General features: G+C 49.7%; 7 protein-coding genes across 7 annotated transcripts; 3 read left to right on the top strand and 4 right to left on the bottom strand.

Annotated features, from left to right (window-relative positions):
• Positions 1-112: 112 nt before the first annotated feature.
• Positions 113-1982, top strand: ASPSYDRAFT_138311 (uncharacterized protein; the record flags this gene model as incomplete). The annotated part of the gene is made up of 5 exons (XM_040840827.1): positions 113-262; positions 357-523; positions 595-658; positions 728-1121; positions 1177-1982. The coding sequence occupies 5 exons, from the start codon at positions 113-115 to the stop codon at positions 1980-1982; spliced, it is 1581 nt and encodes a 526-aa protein (XP_040708729.1).
• A 159-nt stretch (positions 1983-2141) lies between these two features.
• ASPSYDRAFT_84908 (putative C6 transcription factor) lies at positions 2142-3869 on the bottom strand (the record flags this gene model as incomplete). Its single annotated transcript, XM_040851441.1, has 1 exon — positions 2142-3869. One exon carries the CDS (start codon positions 3867-3869, stop codon positions 2142-2144), a length of 1728 nt encoding a protein of 575 aa, XP_040708728.1.
• A 215-nt stretch (positions 3870-4084) lies between these two features.
• Positions 4085-5106, bottom strand: ASPSYDRAFT_39701 (uncharacterized protein). The gene has a single exon (XM_040845944.1). It carries the CDS (start codon positions 5050-5052, stop codon positions 4474-4476), a length of 579 nt encoding a protein of 192 aa, XP_040708727.1. The 5' UTR covers positions 5053-5106; the 3' UTR covers positions 4085-4473.
• Positions 5107-6157: 1051 nt separating this feature from the next.
• On the top strand, positions 6158-7456 carry cpa1 (carbamoyl-phosphate synthase (glutamine-hydrolyzing) CPA1; the record flags this gene model as incomplete). Its single annotated transcript, XM_040851440.1, has 1 exon — positions 6158-7456. The coding sequence occupies one exon, from the start codon at positions 6158-6160 to the stop codon at positions 7454-7456; it is 1299 nt and encodes a 432-aa protein (XP_040708726.1).
• A 114-nt stretch (positions 7457-7570) lies between these two features.
• On the bottom strand, positions 7571-9501 carry ASPSYDRAFT_39698 (putative GTP binding protein (Gtp1)). Its single transcript, XM_040845943.1, has 10 exons — positions 9300-9501; positions 9206-9234; positions 9132-9146; positions 9057-9081; positions 8684-9002; positions 8523-8632; positions 8317-8462; positions 8200-8257; positions 7963-8127; positions 7571-7901 (listed from the first exon to the last, which is right to left on the bottom strand). The coding sequence occupies exons 1-10, from the start codon at positions 9326-9328 to the stop codon at positions 7694-7696; spliced, it is 1104 nt and encodes a 367-aa protein (XP_040708725.1). The 5' UTR covers positions 9329-9501; the 3' UTR covers positions 7571-7693.
• A 135-nt stretch (positions 9502-9636) lies between these two features.
• On the top strand, positions 9637-10949 carry cwc2 (active spliceosome conformation promoter CWC2; the record flags this gene model as incomplete). Its single annotated transcript, XM_040841148.1, has 2 exons — positions 9637-10077; positions 10140-10949. 2 exons carry the CDS (start codon positions 9637-9639, stop codon positions 10947-10949), a joined length of 1251 nt encoding a protein of 416 aa, XP_040708724.1.
• A 220-nt stretch (positions 10950-11169) lies between these two features.
• Positions 11170-16283, bottom strand: cpcC (putative protein kinase (Gcn2); the record flags this gene model as incomplete). Its single annotated transcript, XM_040840888.1, has 7 exons — positions 11170-11477; positions 11527-11971; positions 12022-12452; positions 12504-13506; positions 13565-13894; positions 13964-16009; positions 16071-16283. 7 exons carry the CDS (start codon positions 16281-16283, stop codon positions 11170-11172), a joined length of 4776 nt encoding a protein of 1591 aa, XP_040708723.1.
• Between the last annotated feature and the right edge of the window lie 117 nt (positions 16284-16400).

Raw genomic sequence — 16400 nt, 5'->3', positions numbered from 1 at the left:
GCGTCAAGCAACCTCCGATTAACACCACAACAAGTCAGCCAGCCCCTTCCGCAGTGCATGCCTAATAATCTCTATATTTAAATCCAGAATTATCTCCGAGCCACCATTCTACATGCGCCAAAGAACCACCTTCATCCAAAAACCCTCCGCCCCCTTCCATCCCTCCCAAACTACCCTCAAGCGCGATGCCTTAGCAATTCAAGCTCTCGACGCTGCGCGCGAGGAGCGCCTGACGTTTAGCTTCGATGAGCTATCTAGTGAGGTACACTGTCTATCTTCTATCTTGTTCTTCATGCTACGACGCTGTTATGGTATTGGTGGTGAGTTGGCTAACTTGTCGGTGACGATGTTTACAGCTCTGGCGAGTCCTAAGACAATGCCATCAGCTCCATATTCGGTGGGCAAGTACGAGCAAGTTTGACGCTGTTTCGCCGTTTTTGAGCCGGATAAGTCCTGGGCTACATGTTTATTACTCGCCAGTGGCTTCCGCGAAGGAGGGTGAGAGGGAGGTACCGGGTTCGGGGTGAGCTTCTCCTACCCAGCTTTTTAAGGTTTTTGGAATACGGTATCCTGATGCATCTACGTTTTGAACAGGGAAGCGGTGTGTGCATTGTTGAAGAAGATATTTGATGATGGGCTGCGATGCGAGCGTCCTGAGGTACGTGTTTATAGCTTTCCCCGCGTTATTATGTGGGGAATACAGGCTGATATGATGCTATGGATTAAGAAATCGTTCATCACGCCCCCAGTCCTCTCTACACGTTTCGCTTCGACGACTACATACCAATTTCATGAATTATTACCTTCCCTCGAGAATCTGGTTACGTACATTCAACAGAAGTTTTGTTCAACGGGCGACAAGGAATGTTATCATAGGGCGGAGTTGATTCTAGCTGCGGACTCCGTTGATATGAACTATGACAGTATATCGCATGCATTGACAGTGAGTGGCTATTGGTCACAAGCTCCCGGTGCCCAAGGATGGACGGAAACGATTGGGAAGCGTGAAGCTGGGACGGATCAGGTGGAGGTTGGGCTTCTAGGAGCCGAACAGGCAAATGATCCAGAGGAGATAAAGATGGGTGGGCTACTGGCCGCTGTCGGAAATGATAATGAGTTGAGTAAGTTCTTCAGCCCTTCCGCATTTAAAGTGCCATTGATTGATTCATGGTTCAGAGCCTGCACTTTTCTCATTCCCATCACGACATCACCCGCTGCCTGAGGACGCGACGTACGCGGTTTCGTTCTCGGCTCCGACCGGAATGCATCCTACAATGATTATTTCGATGGCCCGGGAGGCGCTCAAGGCGCCACCGAGTCGTCCCGATGCGACCTGCGCGCTGCATGCTTATCTGACCCTGCCATCCTCAATATTCGGCGACAAGTACCAGCTTTCTACCACGGATCCGTTGTTCCTCAAGTCCCATAACTTGGCCGCACTACACGCAGTAGCAGGAGAAACGGACCTCGAAGCGCCGGACTGGGCTGTATCTCGTTGGGGTTCGAACTGGCTGTTCGAGCTGGCCAGTCCGTCCGAGAGCGAACAGAACACAGAAGATTGGAACGCCACAATCCCCCTACATCTGCGATACCTGCGTCCATCAGAGTCAGGTTATCGGTCGGTGTCGATACCCTGGCCCGTGGTCTTTTGGGCATGTACGGCGGAAGATGGCACAAAGATGGGAACGAACCCGTTTGACCGGGTTAACTTGGGATGGGAGGGACTATTCGGTCCTCGCACCATGTTCTACCAGCTTCATCCTTCGTCTGGTTATGAAAAAGGTGTCCTTGTAGAAGATCTGGATGTGCCCGTCCTCACGCTGAAGGAGGGAGGAAGTATTTTTGAAAGCCAGGTCATCGAATTAGGCACCGTCGCCGTTATAGTTCTTGGCTTTTTGTGGGTGCTATGGAAGCTAGGCTTGGTAACGCGGTCGTCCGGAATCAGACCACAGCAAAAGCGAGCCACTGGCAAACAGGATTAAGCCGAGTAGATGCGCCCTGCTGTGGTATATCTGTAGTTTTAGCGTTTGCATATTTGGTATAATACCCTAGATTGACAGGATTTGTCACGTATCCTTGATACCAACAAGTCTGACAAGAAACATCTGGAATGACGATGAAAGCAAATCCACCATGTAGTTTCAAAGCGGACCCATGTCAAAGTCCCGAAGACTGGGTATATCAACCAGTATATCACTCAGCCAGGAAAACCCCGGGTAATCCATAAGCGTGTGATCTGATTGCACCGTGGGCTCCGTGACCGGCGTCTCAGCGGGAACCGACACCGATGGGTTGAACTGCAGAACATCTCTAATTGTCCGGATATCTTCTTCCTTCCGGCGCTGATGCATCACGGTCATCAGGTAAGCCGTTGTGTAAGCTTCGCGCATGACTTCTGTATCATACGCAGATGCGACCTCATGCAGTGTGCGCATGGACTCGCGCAGCATCGCCAGTGAGGCACGATTATCGATTGCCAGCAGGGTGCACACAACTTGGAAGGGCACATTCGCGATTTGGTGCCAGGGACAGCTCTGAGAAACTAACTCCGAAACCGCTTTGAGTCCCTTACCGGAAAGCGCGAGCACGCGATCCAAAAGATCGCCGGATATGAAGGAGTTGAGGGCTCGCAGGCGGCGGTATATGCAGAGCATTAGGTTGCATTGCACGAGAATAAGATGGGGCTGGATGTAGACGATGTCGAGAACATCGGCGAGAGCAATTTCAAGGTTTGAGACATCTTGTGCCTCGTTTGGATCAAGGCTTTCGGATATAGGAAGGAGGTTGAAGATATCTGTTGTTAAGGTAGTTGCAAAGCCGTCTGTTGTAGTGCGCGGGCTAGGAGGGAGAGAGGTTGCACCTTGGAGGACAACGCGGGAACGGCCAAGCTCGAAGGAGATCCAGACATTGAGATGACGCGCCATGGCGAAAAGCCGCCGGCGGGTCTCTGGATTGCAGGATTCAGTTGTTGACGTTCGATCAAGGGCTGTATTTGACGATGGTTCGATGTGCATGCCCGTTGCTTCAATGAGGTGCATCAGGGAACAGCTGGCCATCCAGGCTGCGTGCGCGGTGGTCGTCATACGGAGATACGCGACGCGCAACACCCAGCCAGTCACAGTGTCAACAGGGGAAAGCGGTTCGGACTGCAAACCCTGCTCAAGTATTGACCGAGCAGACTCTATAAGTTGCAGTTCCGTGAGAGTAGCTCGCCGACGAGAAAAGAGGTACCCAAAAGCGGCCACGCCGCAGAGCACAGCATCGTAAGGACCAAAACCCAAAGCCTCAGATGTCGCGGGCAGCCATCGCCGGCTTATTTGGCGAAGGAGGGTATCCCGATCGATGAAGGGGTAGCACGGATCTACCCTGTCAAAGAAGATGCCAGCCAGCGATCGCATCTCATCTTGGGAAACGATTTCCACCACTGGCAGTGGCTTCACGGCTGTCAGGGCCTGCGCCCATTCAGGAGTTGGGTAACGTGCCCCAACGTTCCAGCCAAACAGATGTAATTTCGGGGCGCCTGCCACATCATTTTTGGGATTGAGGCGTCGCGCGAATGCGGCGCCCGAGTTCGCCTCCAAAGCTTTTAGTAGGAGGCCGGCTAAAGCAGCTGGATTCGTTTGCTGATCATGCTGCTGCCTTTTCGCGGCAATATCGTTCTGGACCGTGGCTGGACTCAGCAACGAACTTGTCACGGTCTGTGACTGGAAGTGCCGAATATCTTTCTTCTTGCGTGAGAGTAGGTCGTAGTGGCAATCAACACCAAACTGCGCGCATGTTGTACAAGGCTGGTCGCCCGAGCACTTGCGTTTGCGTGATTGACAGGAAGTGCAGGCGATTCTGGATCGCTTCCTGTTCTGTTCAGACATGACTAGTTGCTTTCTCTACTAAACCATGAATCTAGAGTGGAATATAGACAGGATGCATCACAACTAGAGAACTATGGAGTTTTGAATTCCCTAGCCTGTCAATGCTCGTCACTATCAACACATCACGTGCCCGGGAGCACTCGCCCAATCGGGTCAAGGCCTCATTGACGCCCGCCGAGGCCGGCCGAGGTTCTTTCTGCTTCACGTTTTCCACCCGGACTGCGCCTCGCTTGATCTGATTCTGAGGTGTTGACAATTCTGATCTAATCACCGATCTTGCACGATTACGATCGCGATCTCGATTCTAGACTAGTGCGAAACAGAGCTCTGGCTACTGTTGGATCACAAATCATTATACTTCCGCCCGTCTGGGTATTGCATGAGCTTCTTCAGCTCCTCCAAATCAGGCATACCTGAAGGACCAGGCATGTATTGTGGGTTTTCCCGGTATGAGGTGCCATTTGTCCAAAGTTCATTTCTACGCAGCGCATCGGTGACCGAGCCTTGATCAATATATGTTCGAGCCTCCACCATTTGCCCTTCGTACCACCTGGTTACCCAGACATTGACCACTTCGAAGATGTCGCCTGGCCTGAAGTCAGCGTTAAGGCACGAGCAAATGAACATTGGTTTTGATACCCGTATTCAGTAAACCTTTGAACTGAATCTCCTGGACAGACCATTGGCTGTTACAGCCGCCATGGATCGCCTGTGGGTGAACCTCGAACTTCTCCGCATGCTCCGAAAAACATTCAGAAACTCGTCGGAGCGCATTGACATAGAAATGAAGTAGATCATGGTAATGACCCGCCACCGGGTGGTGACCCATGACATGGAAATCAACATCCTTGTGGACATATGTAAAGAGCTTTCCCATATCTTTCTCAAGAACCTTGAAGACATCGTATATATACATCTGTGAGACATATTTGCAGTCAGTCGAAGGATTATCGAATCGAAACCCTTCCCTTTTAGGGTCTGGAGGGTTATCAATGACCCCATCACCATTGCACCGACCATCTGGGTCAACTATGCCAGATCCATCGCAGCCAGGTTCTTCAAAGGGTTCTTGAGATTGGATCAAAGGTTGATAGTTTTGCCAAAAAGGGAAAACCGCATAGCTGATGGTGCTGATAGATACAATGCAGACCAGTGCTGCCTGCAAGTAAGGCTTGAAGATCATTGGAGAAGCAGTATATCTTGGGCGTACTCCGTAAATTTCCAAGGAAAAGTAAACCTTACGTGCATTTTGGTAAAACTTTGGTTCATTATATAGGTGCACTTAAATTCCCGCTACTATTCATGGAATAACCCGGTAGCATTGTGTAATTTATTCTTGAGTATGAGCAACATTGCGCAAAAACGCGCCGAAAGTGAGGGAAAGAACCGATAGGTACATGACTAATGTACCTATCGATTTTCACTGAATATCCTAAGGAAGTGGGTATCTCATCAAGTGTGAGGTGTTCTGTCTGATGTCACAGTAGCGCTGTAGCATCCAGTTATCCACAATCGACGGGGAGATCTCGGTTGCTACTCGCACTCCATAGTATCAGCTTTCCTCCAGGGAGGTCAGGTTTAACATGCTTATAACTTATGAAGATGGTAATTTCGGACCTGATTTTATCATTGTTCCAAAGACAAAGCTTAACCCTGCCAAGACCGATGCCAACAAAGCAATAAGGGGATCGCGAGAAACTATTTGGAGGCTCCGATAACGCGATGATAACGGAAACAATACACCCGCTGTGATTGGCCCGGCCTACAGAAGTCGGTGAGGTGGAGACACGTGACCCGCAACCGGCCCGAGACTCGCACTGCAAAATTTGAACCTTTAAATCGGACTCTATCCGCCGCTCCCCTCTTGACTCACTTCTTCCCCAAATCCTCGAGAACCACCATACATCCAACCGATGTCTTTCTAAACAGCATCTCAAAACATTACCTTTCTTCCCATATCAGTTTGAATAACTGGTAGCTTACAGTCGCGTTAATGAGTCTGTCACCTTCCACCTTCACCTCTCAGGTATGCTCGGTCCTCCCTTCCCATCGCACGTTCGGTCCCATCCTGGACCGGATTCGTTTTTATACGGGGCCAATTGTGCTAACTATCCCCAGGATTACATCTCGGATCACCTCTGGAAAGCCTCCGGAAGTTACTGAATCGCTTCTAACTCAACCATCGATTCGCAACCTCTTTCTATATTTTCAATATTATCAACATAAATATGATGTTCACCCGATTTGTCAGGGCGGTTCCCGCCCGGGCTCCGGCCTTCACAACTCCCATGAGCTCTACGTTCCAGAGTCGCTTCATGGCTACTGTTCGCTCCCAGAGACCCTCTGAGCGGGCAACATTCACGATCCGTGATGGTCCTATCTTCCACGGGAAGTCCTTCGGCGCCCGTACCAACATCTCCGGAGAGGCCGTCTTCACCACCTCCTTGGTTGGTTATCCTGAATCCCTGACTGACCCTTCTTACCGGGGTCAGATCCTGGTTTTCACCCAGCCTTTGATTGGTAACTATGGTGTTCCATCCGCCGCCAAAGACTCGCGCGGCCTTCTGAAGTACTTCGAATCGCCCAACCTCCAGGCGGCTGGTGTGGTTGTGGCCGATGCTGCGGAACAATACTCGCACTGGACCGCCGTTGAGAGCCTCGGCGAATGGTGCTCGCGTGAGGGTGTCCCTGCTATCTCTGGAGTCGACACTCGCGCCATCGTCACCTATCTCCGAGAGCAGGGTTCCTCCCTTGCTCGTATCACCGTCGGCGAGGAGTATGATGCCGACCAGGATGAGGCTTTCACCGACCCCGAGCAGATCCACCTTGTTCGCCAGGTCAGCACCAAGTCTCCATTCCACGTCAGTGCTGCCGACCCTCAATGCCATGTCGCTGTGCTCGACTGTGGTGTCAAGGAGAACATCTTGCGTAGCCTCGTGCACCGCGGAGCTAGTGTTACTGTGTTCCCCTTTGATTACCCCATTCACAAGGTCGCTCACCACTTCGATGGTGTCTTCATCTCCAACGGCCCCGGTGACCCCACCCACTGCCAGGACACCACCTACCACCTTCGCCGTTTGATGGAGACATCTCAGGTTCCCGTCTTCGGTATCTGTCTGGGCCACCAGCTTCTGGCTCTTGCGGCTGGCGCTCGTACTGTCAAGCTGAAGTACGGTAACCGTGCCCACAACATCCCTGCTCTCGACTTGACGACTGGTCGCTGCCATATCACCAGCCAGAACCACGGTTACGCCGTGGATGCTACTACGCTACCTTCAGACTGGAAACCCTACTTTGTGAACTTGAATGACTCCAGCAATGAGGGTATGATCCACAAGTCTCGTCCGATCTTCAGCACTCAGTTCCACCCCGAGGCCAAGGGCGGCCCACTTGACTCCTCTTACCTCTTCGACATCTACATCGACAGTGTGAAGAAGTACAAGAACAGCCAGCTTGCCTTCCACCCTACCCGGGAGACTATTCCCAGCCCTCTCTTGGTTGACCTGCTGCCCAAGGAGCGTGTTGATGTTGCCCCAACTATCGGTATGCAGAACGTTGCTGCTGCCGCTGCCGCTGCTGCCGCATAGGGGAATTCAAGGAACTAGTTGTATGGAGTCTTGGTTAATGGCTTGGGTTTGCTTCTGTATTTGGGTCGCATTCTAGTTTCACTTTGTATCTATTTTAAGAGAATTTCAATATATTTTCGGTTCATATATCGTTATATGATCTATCCTTTTAAGATGTAGCACGTTTGGATGCTTAGATTTCTAGAACCTATTGCATTTCTTTATCAAAGACCATAATATCACTTAAGTTCCCCTGTCTCACTTTGCCACAATCGAAACCACATCCTCATCAGCAACAACATGACTCAACCCAACCCGCTGCGGAACATGTCTCGCGCTCGCACCCCAGACCAACGCATATTTAAACGTTTCCTTTAGTGTCCGATGGATCTGGTCACAAACATCCTCAATAGTAGAATTGTTCCTAACAATCAATGCTTCACTGAAATCAGGCTCGATTCCCTTTCTGCTTGGACATTAGCCATACCCTGATGCATGCGTAGAAGTAAAGGCGAGAATGAACGTACCGTTTTGTGTACACCCGCATCAAGCGTAGTTCTTTCCAGATACGATCAACGACATCTTCTACGGCGAGGTCTAGCTCGCAACTCATTACAGCAGTATGTGGCTCACGAGCTAGTTGGTCAAGGAATTCGACGCTGACGCTGTCGACTTTGTTGTAGACGTACAGGCTGTCGGGTTTGTTAGCCAAGCAATTGCAGGCCCCAATACCCATGCTTGAGAGGGAAGGCGGTTTGACGTACCAGGGGATATATTTTCTGTGGTCTTTCATGATCACGTCGATGAAGTCGTCGATTGTAGCTGGGGGAGCTGTTAGTATCTGTCTATCTGGTCTAAGGATGGCATGGAAAACAACGCACCGTTTTCGTCTCGGACTAGGACCTCGCAGTTTAGAATCTTGTAGTCTCGCAAGACGTTGTAGATCATCTTTTCGTCTAGGTTTTTGGGTGGTGATTGAAAAGTAATTTTCATTCCGCCTGCTTTCTTTGATTTAAGATAAATGTTTCTGTTTCCCTGTTAATACCAGACTGAGAGGATGTGGATGGATAAAGATAGATATGCTCACGGAGGCTCTTTGTTAAGTCGGATACCAACAGCATCTAATTCAGCCTCGAGCAAGGCACGCTGCTCCGCTTTCTTGGTAGCATCCAAAATCATCAACACCAAGTCGCTGGTCTACCACAATATCAGCCCCGTGATACCACCAAACTGCGTAAAGAAACATACCTTAGCAGCAGAAATGACCTGTCTCCCTCGTCCCTTACCCTCAGAGGCACCCTCAATGATACCGGGAAGATCAAGAATCTGGATCTCAGCCCCCCCATACTCCAGCACACCGGGAATAGCAGTAAGAGTAGTGAACGAGTACGCGGCCGCTTCACTCCTCGTCTTGGTGATCTTGCTCAGGAAGGTAGATTTACCAACAGACGGGAATCCAACCAGCGCAACACGGGCATCACCACTCTTGCTGACATCGAAACCTGCTCCGCCACCGCCAGAACCGCCTGTGGGCTCAAGCAGTTGGGCTCTTAATCGTGCGAGTTTCCTATATACTATGTAAGCTGGGTCATTTTGGAAATCGAACGAGTATGAGACTTACCCTTTAAGAAGACCCAGATGGTATTCTAGGATCGGTCAGTAACTTATTCCGGTGTTGTCGCAAGAATGCCCGTACCTGTGGCCTTATTCTCTATAGTCAAATTAGTTGCGGGGTTAATTTAGAGAGTTAGAATTTAGATAAATGCTTACTCTGCGTCCTACGCATCTCATCTTCAATCCTATAAAGTTGACAAACGTATCAGCGTCATAGTTCTGGTCGAATGTGTCATCTCTGCGCACATACTCCTTAATCTTTTCCGTGATGTTCACCATCTTGTCGGTTGGAGAGCCCCGCGGACTCTGATAGTGGGCTTAAAGAATCGAAAGCACCAGATGTCAAACTGTCAAGAAGTTCAGATGTGTCAGATCCGTGTAACATGCAAATAGCTCCCAATATTAAAAGAAAAATGAACTTCTGGAATCAATATGCTCCAATTTTATCGGCGGAATCTCCGCAGCTTCAAAATCATCGCGATGCCAAGACTTCCTCAAAGGCTTATGTAATCCTACACATGAAATTCCCGTCGTCTCTCACTGAACCTTCCCTCATACAGCTCAAAATTCAGAACCAAACACATATCATGGCAGAGACAGCAGAGATAGATAGTGCGCCGGTCGAAGTACAGGTGGATCAAGCAACGCAAGAAGCAAAGCAAGAAGGAGGGGAGGAGCAGCAACTCACACCGAATGACGATAACGCCGTCGTCCAGCAACAATCCGAGACTGCTGTGACGACCACCACTGATGCTGACGGCACGCAAAAGAAAACAAAGAAGATCATCCGAAAGAAGCGACGACCAGCACGACCACAGGTCGATCCCGCAACTGTCAAATCCGAGCCGCCGCCTCAAACGGGAACAGTCTTCAACATCTGGTATAACAAGTGGTCTGGAGGTGATCGCGAAGACAAATATCTCTCAAAACACGCAGCGCCGTCGCGATGCAACATTGCAAAGGATAGTGGATATACGCGCGCGGATAAAGTGACGGGCTCCTACTTTTGCTTGTTTTTCGCTCGTGGGGTACGTAGCATATTGTTTATTTCTGCTCAGAAGGACAGAGTTCACTGACGATTGATGGACAGGTTTGCCCAAAAGGCTATGAATGCGAATATCTCCACCGCCTCCCTACGCTTCACGATCTCTTTAACCCGAACGTGGACTGCTTTGGACGTGACAAGCACAGCGACTACCGCGACGACATGGGCGGTGTGGGATCGTTCATGCGCCAAAACCGCACACTTTACGTTGGCCGGATCCACGTAACCGATGACATTGAAGAGATAGTATCGCGGCATTTCGCAGAATGGGGCCAGGTCGACCGGATCAGAGTGCTTACAGCGCGTGGCGTCGCATTTGTTACGTATACAAATGAAGCAAACGCGCAGTTTGCAAAAGAGGCGATGGCACATCAGAGCTTGGACCATAGTGAAATCCTTAATGTCAGGTGGGCGACAGTTGACCCGAACCCGTTGGCACAGAAGCGGGAGGCTAGGAGACTGGAGGAGCAGGCTGCCGAGGCTGTGAGGAGAGCATTACCGGCTGAGTTTGTGGCAGAGTTAGAAGGGAGGGACCCAGAGGCGAGGAAGAGGAAGAAGATCGAAGGTAGTTACGGATTGCAGGGGTATGAGCCTCCGGATGAGGTTTGGTTTGCGAGGACGAAAGAGCTGGAGGCCGCGGGCGATGAGACTGGCCAGCTTGAAGCGCCTGAACAACCGCTCATGATCGAAGGTGGAGGATCGACGGCTCAGCAAGAGGTTGGGGGTAGTGGAATTTTCTCGAGTTCAACTGTTGCTGCACTGAGAGGCTTGAGTGGTAATAATGTGACAACAAAACAAGCGCCGCAGGCTTCAGGGCCTCTCGTGGGATATGGAAGTGATGACGAGAGTGACTAATTTTTTATGATTCACAATACTTTATTTCATTTACATGTATAATATGAGAGATATCTGGCTTCATCGTTTTCTCCCTTGTAGCTGAGTTGAGAGTTTGGGGTATAATTCGTTCGAAAACCGCTGAGATGAGATGCTAAAATCCATATACCGCGCTGAATAACATTCAAATGCATTACACATATCGCATACCGCATACATTTCCCACCTTCTATGCCACTTCTCACCGGTCAACTCCGCTTCCCAAATCGTAGTATAAGCATGACCCTGTCCGGAAATTGTAGATAAAAGCGTTGCCAGAATCTTCGGCACCTTCTCCCCGACTTTCGTTTGCCAGGTCTAGGAGTAACTCGTGAACTTGGTTCAGGTATTTCCGCTCGGTCAGCGGCGCATTTTGTATAACTCCACGCCAACTGTCATGATCAGACAAGCGGGTATCCCTGATGGCTTGAAGCAAATCGTCACGAGTGTCAATGGCAGCAATCGGGCCATTAAGTGACTTTTCAACTACCTCTCGCGAACGCGCAAGAGCTGGCTTTCGTTAGTCTTAGACCACCAGGTCGGTTAATATAGAACTTACCTTGTTCGACAATATTCCTTCGGTTTGTCTTCTTGCTTCGGTGCTGTGAAACGAGGATGCGGACATCATTTGCTCGCTCACTCACGCCTGGGTTCGCTTCCGACTGACTGGGGAGGCGAGAATACCGCAAGTTTTCCGGTGCCCCCTCGCGGATATTGCGTGCACGTATCTCGCTTCGAAGCCAAGGTACAAGCTCGGACGCCCGTATGTCGAATTCTTCCTTTGGTACAAGGCAGCGAACTTTGAACCCTCTCTCTTTGCTATCTTGTTTCGCAATGACGATCCAGCTATGATTATGTTCTTTGTATTTGACGAGGAGTTCTTCAAGTGAGGATGAATCAACTGCCAATTCCGCACTAATATCGTTGGACCAGAGATCTTGGGTCAGTTTCACACCTATCTCGCGCAGGACCGTTGGGTCAAAACTCGCAACAAGTACATCGCACTAAGAAATAGTTAGCAGCTGCCACCGTGATGGGGTTTGTTTCAACCTACTCTTCTCGTATTCCAGAAATATCCGCCTTCTGTTTCTGAATGCTTAAGAGATGTCCTGGTAGGTGCTTTGAGATAGTCGATCATCACAGAACTAAGCCTGTCCCAACTCAAATTGAAGCCCACAGCATGAGGCTGGGCGCGGTTTGTCGTAACTCCTGAGCGGAAATCCTGAACCAAGGAGTCATACCGACCCCCAGCTGCGAAGACATCGCGTCTTTTGCCGTCAAATATACACTGGAAAAGTATGCTTCCCCGGAAAAATTTGTCGTTCAGACTTCCTAGAGGGCTAACGTAGACCTTCCGTTTCACTTCGAAGCCCTGCAAAAAAGCAACCAGAGAATTGATCCTCGCGAATATCGGCGTTAACCTCTCGCAGAACTCGGTGCCTTCCATGATGGACCGCAGCCTCTTTTGGGTTTGTTTTGGTGTATCTATATTCTATTAGCATTCAAACTTCAAACAGAGTATCTTTAGGAGCGTACCTCGAAAATCAAACCTAGCGAGTTCGTCAATCGACGTCGACGCAACGCCGATTGCAGGCGAGCGAAGCTCACTTCGAATCTTCTGCATTGAATACTTGCCGACGTTGAGTCTGCTCATTACCTCTTTGACTAATGGAACCTGGGAAGGCTTAATGCGACAAAATTCCATGATGAGCTGGAGCAAGTCGGAATGGTTTATCAAGAAACACATTGGGCTAGCCCTTAATGGCGGAAATTCTTGAATGATCTCATCCAGAACCTTAATCACTTCTGCCTCCTTCAAGGCGAGGTCCAAGGTGTTGCGGGAGACAATGTCGAAGTCCACTTCTTTGTGAGTCCTGGGCTCGCCATCGTGAGGAGTATCTCGATAGACGGTTCCAAAAACAAAAGTCTTTTCTAGCGAAGGGTCTTGTCGAGGAATTGCACGCGCGTTTGGGAGTGTTAGGTCAAATGGTAATTGAAGCATATTTCCGGAAGCATCGAGAAGCCTCACATCACCACTATTATAGTGCTGAGATTTCGGAAACAACATCTGTCTGGTAGTTTCTACCGCGCCGTGCTTGCGAAAGATCGAGGTAAGTCTTTCCTTGACCAGACCGTGCACTAGAAGCTCGTTCGCTGCGGGGGCCCCGCGTGATTCCATGTCCCAGGTGATGTCTTCAACTTTCTTCGGTGATTGGGAAAATATTGCAGTCAGAATCTTCCTGTAGTCGGGAGAACTTGGATCGGAGAGCAGATGCATGATCGCGCGTCTGAAAGTTTCCTCCTCGACCTGAAGTGGAATCTGACCGCTATGCAGTAACTCTGACGCAGAAGGTCGTTCGACTGGATTGTGACTCAAGAGGGACTCAATAATCTTGCCCTGAACTACTTTCTCAGGGTCCCGGAATGTACTTGGAAGAACATGATGTCTTTCCCTAATACCCCGCAGGGTTTGATCACGTTCCATATTCGTCGGTAACGGATGGCACATTTCAAGGAAAATAACCCCAAGTGAGTACATCTTTCTTAGTTAGTGACGGAGACCCAGCTGCACACGCATAAAAAGTCCCTGAACTTACATCAACCTTCTCATTGTACTGCCCAGCAAACCCTGACTTCATCTCTGGCGCTACATAATAGGTAGTTCCTAGACTTCGAGTAAGACTGCCTCCGAAGTCCACCGTTGCAGAAGAGCGCACTGCTGTGGTAAACTGGCCGCTGGTGGCTAACCCGAAATCTCCAATACGCGGATTGCTGGCGGCATCTATGAAAATGTTGTCGGGTTTGAGATCGCGATGGATAATCCCATTTCCATGGATATGGGACAATCCGTCGAGTATTTGGCGGAACAAACGCCAGGACCGATCGATGTCGTCGTATAAGCCGTTTTTTATAAGATCTCGAAGTGTCTTTCCAAATTCAATGTCAGGACATGGCCACAATATAGAAAAGTTTAAGGCACATTATAGTGAACTTACATGTTTTTCACAATATTCCATTTGAATATACAGTGCAGTAAGCATGGGTCTGCCCTGCGAGCCCGATCTTACACGGCTGAGTTCCTTGCCCGTACCACTCTCCGTTCCAAATGTCTCTGGTGTGGAGCCTTTCTCCTTGGTAGACACCGTTCCAGCGTCCTCATTATCACTGTCTGCAGCAAACTCTATGTTGGGATATCCGCTCGAGCTAATGAAATCTAGCCCGCCAGTGGTGCTATACTCAAAATCATCCGACTGTGTACTGACAACGGAATTCCCGTCGGTAAACGAGATAGCCTCATCCTCTCTTTGGTCATAATCTTCCTCAAGCCAAGCGGTATAGTAGCGCACCACATACGGATGATTCAAGCGTGACAAGAGCATGATTTCTGATAGTGTATCTTTCAATGCAGCAGCAGATTTATGTGAAATTTTCTTGATGGCATAGAAACGGCCGTCTAATTTGTTCCGTGCCTTAACGACCTCGCCAAAGCCGCCTTTACCCAAGCGTCCAGCCTCATCAAAATCTTGATGATAGCGTGAGAATGAAGGGAAACCACCATTAAATGATTCAAGACGTGGGCGCCGTGAGAGCGACATGGAGTTTGAGGCGCTCGTACGCATGACCAACGGACTGTCAACTCGGAAAAATTCGGAAGGCTGCAACTGAAAAGCTGTTGGCCTTCTCTTTGGATTTGGCCTAAAAAACTCCTGCAGCAAGTCTTGTAACGGCGGCGATAAGTCAAGGCTATCAGTTAACGCATTTGCGGACGTATATCGTTGAAGTACGTCTTTTCCGAAGCCCATTTGGAGAAAGACTATCCCAAGGTCCCAAACGTCAGTCTTCATCGTTGGAGAAGAGCTTCCATGGGTTAGCTCTGGGGGAAGCCAAAATGGAGACTTTGAGGTCGTGAGAGAACGTGTGGTTCCAACTGAGTCGGGTAAAGCTTCTTTAATACTTGAGAGCAGCTTCACGATCGTCCCGCCGCTAGGCGTTCTGAATAACAAAACACGTCCAGAGTGGATGTCGCCGTGAACAAAGCCATGTCGGTGATAATACTCCAGCGCTTCAAGAAGCTGGATTGTCCAGCTACGGAGCATTTCGACTGGCGCTGTTCCAACCATATCTAGAAACTCGGAAAGAGAGCCCTTGTTTGCGTGCTCAACCAGTGCATATACAGTCCACGTGCTGTCTTTGGAGTCGTTGGTATATAATGGTGTGAGAATCTTGAACCCAATGAAGTCAACCAAATTCTGGTGTCGGAGCCTCTTAAGACCTTCAAGCCTGTCCTCACTCAGCCGCATTTGCTCGCGAAAAGAGAGAGTATCAGTTCCCTTTTCATTGATAGACAGTTCCTTCAATACCAGGAGGGGAGCACACGGTCGGTTCTCTGAAATCACAGGTCTGACTATAAATGTGCTTGCACCATGGCCACTTTTTAACAAAGTCTTCCCGTATACTGCTCGGAACACCAAAGAACCCTCTGCATCCGTCAGTACTAACGGTGGATCAAACGAGATTGCCCCGGGTAAATTGACCAGGCTCTCGGCGTCACCCGCTGTTTCCAACCCGGGTGTTTTGCTTTTTCGACGTGACAGTGCTTTGGTTCGCTTGGTTATCGCATCTTGTACCAGTTGTTTGAGTTCTAGTTCCTCCTTCGCGGAAGCCGCTTGTTGCTTTCGGAGTTCTTCCTCCTTCTCACGCTCCGCTCGTTCATTTGCTGCAGCTTCTTGCACTATCCGCTCCTCCTCTAAACTTGGAAGGTCCTGATCCTGAGCTTGAGCTTCCGCCGCATCCTCGAGAATATCCTGAATCGAAACCGCCAGTTCGTATATCATTTCTGACCCCAGAAGATTTTGGGGCTTGTTTCGGAGAATATCTCGAATCCTCGACTGCGCACCTCGGCGAAGGTCCTCCAGGTTTTCGACTGTAATATTTGGACATGTCTTAGGATATGTTGTGGGCAGCTCCACGAGCAAATCTAAATGTACATCGGGGTTTGAGGAGGCACGTAAATGGAGCTTGAACATAAACTCCGACGATTGCTTCTTGAAGTGTTAGAGGACTAGGGCTTCATATGACAATAATTTAACTATGGTGACTTACGTGCCAGGCAGACCGCCGGTGCTGCACCTCTTCGAAGTCGTCGCCATAGATTGAGCGTAGTGCCTCAACCTCGTTCTGGTGTATTTCATGATAATTCGTCGGAGCGACTACCGGTGATGTAAAGGGCACAGAATCCGGGAATATCTGTTTCTTCTCCGCCCGGGGAGAGGCATTCTTCGAGGCATTTGCGGTCTTCTTGTGATGGTGAGGCATAGCGGGGCGCAGGGCGGTGAGGTTGGAGCTCTAATAAACACCGATTGATTTGATGGCCTTTGCCACGAGAAGCAGTGACAAAGATGCAGCCGAAGCTGCAGCCCTCTATAGCTCGGG

This window comes from Aspergillus sydowii, assembly GCF_001890705.1.
Source record: "Aspergillus sydowii CBS 593.65 unplaced genomic scaffold ASPSYscaffold_1, whole genome shotgun sequence".
NCBI classification, from domain to species: domain Eukaryota; kingdom Fungi; phylum Ascomycota; class Eurotiomycetes; order Eurotiales; family Aspergillaceae; genus Aspergillus; species Aspergillus sydowii.
The sequence above is the reverse complement of the archived record's forward strand: the minus strand, read 5'-3'. Positions and strand labels throughout refer to the sequence as shown.

What these genes read in the sequence shown, in the direction of transcription:
- ASPSYDRAFT_39701 (XM_040845944.1), bottom strand. Translation starts at nt 5,052, where the DNA reads ATGATCTTCAAGCCTTACTTGCAGGCAGCACTGGTCTGCATTGTATCT.
- ASPSYDRAFT_39698 (XM_040845943.1), bottom strand. Translation starts at nt 9,328, where the DNA reads ATGGTGAACATCACGGAAAAGATTAAGGA. An exon ending in CATCTGGGTCTTCTTAAAGG is followed by an intron (nt 9,003 to 9,056) that starts GTAAGTCTCATA and finishes CATAGTATATAG; the next exon opens with GAAACTCGCACGATTAAGAG. An exon ending in CGACTTAACAAAGAGCCTCC is followed by an intron (nt 8,463 to 8,522) that starts GTGAGCATATCT and finishes ACAGGGAAACAG; the next exon opens with AAACATTTATCTTAAATCAA.